The sequence below is a fragment of the Hipposideros armiger genome, unplaced genomic scaffold (assembly GCF_001890085.2).
Source record: "Hipposideros armiger isolate ML-2016 unplaced genomic scaffold, ASM189008v1 scaffold_256, whole genome shotgun sequence".
NCBI lineage: Eukaryota > Metazoa > Chordata > Mammalia > Chiroptera > Hipposideridae > Hipposideros > Hipposideros armiger.
Window position 1 is genome coordinate 1,730,459 of NW_017731606.1, and position 5,679 is coordinate 1,736,137.

General features: G+C 39.2%; 1 protein-coding gene across 1 annotated transcript in view; it reads right to left on the minus strand.

Moving 5' to 3' along the window:
* SWAP70 (switching B cell complex subunit SWAP70) overlaps positions 1-5,679 on the minus strand; it is an 84,884-nt gene that overhangs the window by 15,209 nt on the left and 63,996 nt on the right. Inside the window, exons 5-7 of the mRNA XM_019656256.1 lie at positions 5,029-5,175; positions 3,787-3,895; positions 1,245-1,426 (exon numbers count right to left, since the gene is read on the minus strand). Of these exons, the coding sequence (XP_019511801.1) occupies positions 1,245-1,426; positions 3,787-3,895; positions 5,029-5,175 (438 nt within the window). The remainder of the gene's footprint in view (positions 1-1,244; positions 1,427-3,786; positions 3,896-5,028; positions 5,176-5,679) is intronic.

Consider the following 5,679-nt stretch of genomic DNA (forward strand, 5'->3'; position numbering starts at 1 on the left):
AAGAAAGAAAGAAAGAAAGAAAGAAAGAAAGAAAGAAAGAAAGAAAGAAAGAAAGAAAGAAAGAAAGAAAAGACACAGGCGCTTCTATCTTAACTTAGGTAGTAGTTTCAGGGATATTCACTTCATAATTATTTGTATACATGTATTTTATATTCTCCTCTGTATGCATGACCTATTTCATAATATTTTTTTAGTTATAAAAGAAGGACACCAAGCCCAGGTCCCCACCCCACTCCCATCACACCCACTTCTGCAATGTGCACAGTGGATGGAGGAAGCAGCAATCACATACTGCAGGTGCTCATCCTGGCCCGTGAAGGGAGTTTTTAAAGAAAATGCATTGCAGCAGAAAGGGGCAGGATGCAGGAGTGATTCGGAAGGAAGGGCAGCAAAGCCCAAGGGGCTGCTTTTAAAAAGTGGGTGTGCTGGATAGAAACAACTGTTTCTAAGATGGTATGTCCACGTGGTAATTAAGATTATCAAAGTATAACAAAATTGTGTGAGTCTACTCGGAGTAAGTCAGCACAGAGTGTGACATTTCCATGGGTTGCAAAGGGAGAAGCCACCAGGAATGTGGGGCCTTGTACTATGAGCAATGTCCATGTCCCAGGACAAAGGTGCTGCAGAGAAGGACGCAAAAGGTCTTTGAGCTCCTGGGTAACAAGAGTTCTTTGATTCAAGGCAGACAGCCTCCTCCCGGAGGTGTCCCAAAGACCAAGCCCACACACTAGGGACTCACCGCCACCCCCAGAACCATTGTACAACTGAGTAACAGGGTTCCCCAGTGAACGCTAACTATCCTGTACAGTCTATGGTACTTGACCTCCTAGCCCTGAGATGGAAGGAGAAGCTGACCCAGTAAGTAACACCCACAATTCTATACTTGGGTCTTGCAAGGTACTCATGAGTGAAGATGGGAGCTAAGGGGGGAAAGAATAAAAAAGCAACAGACCCTGCCCAAGCCACCAAAAGTGACCCTGACATCCCGAGAAGAATCAACTTTCTCATCTTTCTCGGACAAAATTCAACTGTGCTCATTCTTATAAATATGCTTTTCTGGTCAGTGAAATGTCCGTTCTGCTCTGACACCCTCACACTTTCCGGCCTGGGGAAACCGGGCTGTTTCACTCAGTGGTCTAGACACACATCCTGAGAAACAGTTCACCGAAAACATTCCCCCTAAAATTGCAGTCACCTGGTCTTGGTAAGACCAACGCCCCTAATGAAACGCGAGCCGGCCGCACCTTCCTCACGGTCTCCAGCTCCTGCTGCTTGTTTTCATTGGCCACCTGCAGCTCCTTCATCTGCCTCTCCAGTTCGTCCTGCTCAGCGAGCAGCTTCTTCCGGAGTTCTTTCCGACGCTGGCGGGCTTCTTTGTGTGGCGGGGGGCTACCCAACTTCAACAGATAGATAGTAGAATGAATGGCTGTAAAAGGTGTAGAAGAGAAAACAGGAAATACACTTCATTCTTTGTACGCCTAACATGCAAAGGGCACAGTGGGCAGAAACCCAGCAGAGACACAGTGATGCTGATTCTATCACTGAGCTGTGCAGTGACCTTGGGCAAGTCACACAGGCGCCTGCAGCATCACTTTCCTCATCTCTAAAATGATAGACAGGATCCCTAGAGTCCCTTCTAGCTCCAAAATTCCATAACTGCATACCTGTGCTTAAATACTTGACACAGGAATACCACACACACTGGAAGAATTTAAAACAACACTTTCAACTCTCTTCTCCATACTTCTCAAAAGGCCAAATAAGATGCAGACGTAGGAAGGGCTGAGATTCAAAATTCTGATATCTGATTGGCTACCTGCGGTGTTTGGTCTGCCCCTCATCTATGCATTATGAAACCATCTCCCTCGGCACCCCCTTCTTGAGATGATAATATTAACTACCATTTATTAAATACTTGCTACATATTTATACCCTTTATGTGCATCATCTAATTTCTATATGAAATTTGATTTTTTTCCTGATTGTTTCAACTATATAAATTTAATTTTTTGAATAGCTAATACTTTCACATTGTTCAAATTCAAAAGCATGAAAGGACATGGAAGAAGTCTCCCTCCCACTCCTTTTCCCAAGTACTGGGTTCTCCTCTCCACTAGCAGCTAATGCTAACAGTTTCTTGTGCCTCTTTCCTGAACTATTTTAAGTATATACAAATAAATATGTATATACACCTTCCACCTTCTTTTGACACAGATAATACACTCTTCTGAGCCTTACTTTTTCAACTAGTTTATCTTGGAGTGCTTTCCACATCAGTATACAAAACTATACATAAAGTATTGCACAGTACTCTGTTGTGTAGCTGTACCATAATTTATTCAACTATTTCCCAATCAATGGACATTTGAGTTGCTTACAATCTATCACAAACATTTCTGCAATGATAAGTCATTTTAAAATGTACAAGTATATCTTCATTATCTAATTATTAACCCTCACAACAACCCTGAGAGGTAAGGACAATTATTATCCCCATTCCACAGGACAGGAAAGCAGCTACAGAATTCATAACTCAACCCAAGTGACTCAGGAAAGAGGATTCAAACCTAGTTGCACTTGTTTCAAACTCTTAAACCACATCAAAAATGATCACAATTTTCAATGTAATATATTTTTACCTGAAACCAAGGGTCCCTATGACTTTGATTAAATTTAGTTTTAAATCCTGGCTCTAGAAATCATATCCCTCTCTATATATTTATATAGAGACCTAGCCTTTTCCCCAGATAATCAGAAACCCCTGAGGCAGCAGCAGACAGTAGCCAGATCTGTCCAGTGGTCACAAGTCTGGACCTCTGGCAGGCTAAAGATAACATCTTGACCTAAGTTATGTTTCAGCTCCTGAGCCCTAAGGTGGAATGATCCCTGGTTTCTTTCCCATGAAACCAGACAGAGGGACGCTGGAAAAGGCCTCAGAACTGTCCTCAAGAACTGAAGAAATGATTCATCACCTTACCTCACCGCCCACCAATCAGCTCCCAGCCGGACCCCAAATCCCTAACCCACAGGGTCCTGTGATTTTGCCCCATATAATCTGTAACCTACACATCATCAGGGAGTCGGGTTTTTAGCATTAGCTTCCCACCTCCATATTGGCCAATTCAATATTAAACTGGTTTTCTTTCTATACTGCAAACTCCTGCTCATGCATTTCTTTGGACCAGTACATGCAGGCAGACAGACTCAAAAAAAAGAAAATTGAGGTCCTGGTAACATGTCTATGTCCAAGAATATCACATTTAGAATCCCCTTTCATGACTAAAAAAAAAAAACAATCTCATATATAATGTCTCATTCTTTACTAATTTTGGAATAATATTTCAGTTTAAAAGTTATTAAATCAAGTTTGTGTTCTTAAGATAATTCTTTGAACCTAGTGATTTCTTGTGGAAATAACAGATCTTGAATATTATCCAAAAACGACTGCATTATTCTTCTTCTGTTTTATATATTACTCAACACTCAAGGGGGCCACTTGAAAAGTCTTCACAGTTGTTAAAAGGGGAAATTCCATACTCTTTAAATAGTAAGAGTAAATAAAACTCAAAATGTCCAGTTTGTAATTTTCCCACAAGTTCATTACACAAATGAAATTGATGAAAAATTTGGAAACTCCTCTTAATGTTTTTATTTAAGCTACCATGTTACACACAGAAATAACTATAGACAATGAGGAAACAACCTCTTAGCACCTTTAATGAGATTCAAAAATAGAAAGTCAGAGCTCTCAAGTTATGTCATAACAAATAATAAAAATTACCATACCCTGAATCCACTCCTGTTTCTTCTTCTTATCTGAAGCACTGATTTCAAAGGTCTTATCAAAACATTTTATGAGAAAAAGACATTTCTTTCCATCTTTGTCAGGCAAAGACTAAAGCAGAAAGGAAAATTAGTTCTTTAAAATTTTATTTTTAAGTATTTAAATTCCATCTTATTTATACAAATCTGGCTGAAAGCCAACATCAGTGAAAAATATCTATAAGTGCCTATTACTGATTTATTAATGCTGTGTCCTAGGCAACATCACTATGAGAACCATGCGGCCCGATTAGTATATTACATCTGGACTGGGAGACCCATCAACACCTGAAGGGGAGGCCATGCTTTGGGCTTTACTGGGCACAGTGACTCTTGTACCTGAGCAAATCCCTTACAGGAACCCGGAGGATATATCCATGGAATTGTTACAATAGTTGATTCTGGTAAGCCTGAGTGGGCGGTGATTCCCACACCCACTTGATGTAGCAGCTCTCCTCTTCTTACACCTGGTATGTTGCTGCTCCAAGCTGTGCTTCCTGTCCAACATCCTTATGAGGAGGCTGGGATGGCCTATCATAACCTTGTGTGTCTCCATGTTTACTTGATTCTAAGAAGACCCCTTAGTGGGCAGTGCACACCCTAAGACGTTAATATATCTGTACCACTTCATCCATCAAAATACATTATTATGAGTGAGATTTTTAGGTATTTTAAATATTCTTCAACAAATACAGACATGGCAGTAGTTCAGATATAAATTAACAAATCAAAAAGTTATGTTCTTGAGGACTTCACTTCTTTACAGAATTAACAGTTGTGAATAAAGTGTCCTGAAAGTCACCCAAAACATTCAAAGGTAATGCTCACATCATCAGTTTTATTTATTGCACTCCAAATGGTCCAGATTTTCTGGTGTAATCATGATTTCAAACATTGTCTTTCTGAAATTTTTTTTGCTTTATTTTGTTTTATGACTCTATTTTATTTAATAAATGATTCCTCAAATGTACAAATAAATGAGGTTTAATCCCTATCCTTTGTTCACGAGTATAAGACAGAAAATAAATTCACATTAGATAAAAATTTTGTCAGCTATCTTTAATTTTTAGTTCAGAAACTATGGCGATTTTATGAGTATATTATTTTAGGAATGTAAATTTTAAGATTATTTTAAGGCTCTCAAGTCTTGAAGAAGGAAGATAAACTACTTGAGCAGCAGGGGGCAGCACTGGAAAGAAAACTTACCTCTACACAGCAGTTTTCATCCAAGAGAATGTCTCCTTTCTTGTCTTTCAGATCCTCACTCACATAATAAGAAATTATGTTGGGCTTTAATACAAACCAGCGTTCAGTCCAGTTTTTCCGTCTATGGCCTTTTTTCATCATGTAACCCTATGAGAGATTAAATCTGATATAAATGCCTGTCCTTTTATTTACAAGAACTAATATCTCTCTTCCTTGATATCCTTGCCTACTCCATTAACCTGATTGATGTATGGTCTTGAATACATAAATATCAGTGGTTCTTGCCCTTTGTGGGTCATGAACCCTTTGAGGATCTATGAAGGCCAGGAGCACTATACCCAGTCAAATTCACGCCAACATATGCAGACAAAAGTCTACACAGAATTTGAGACACTCAGACAACCCCTCCCCTCACTGCAAAGCTATATAGATAGTAGATTTTAGAATCCCTAATGTTAATAGCATTGTAGTCTTTTAAATTCCTTACCTTTTAGGAATACCTACGGAAATATTTATAGATAAAATGAAACATCTGAGATTTGTTTCAAGAGAATATAGGAGAGGCAAAAGTAGGTAGGACAGGATTCATCATATGTTGATGGTTACTGAAACTGGGAGATGGGTATATGGGAGTTCATTATACTATTCAGT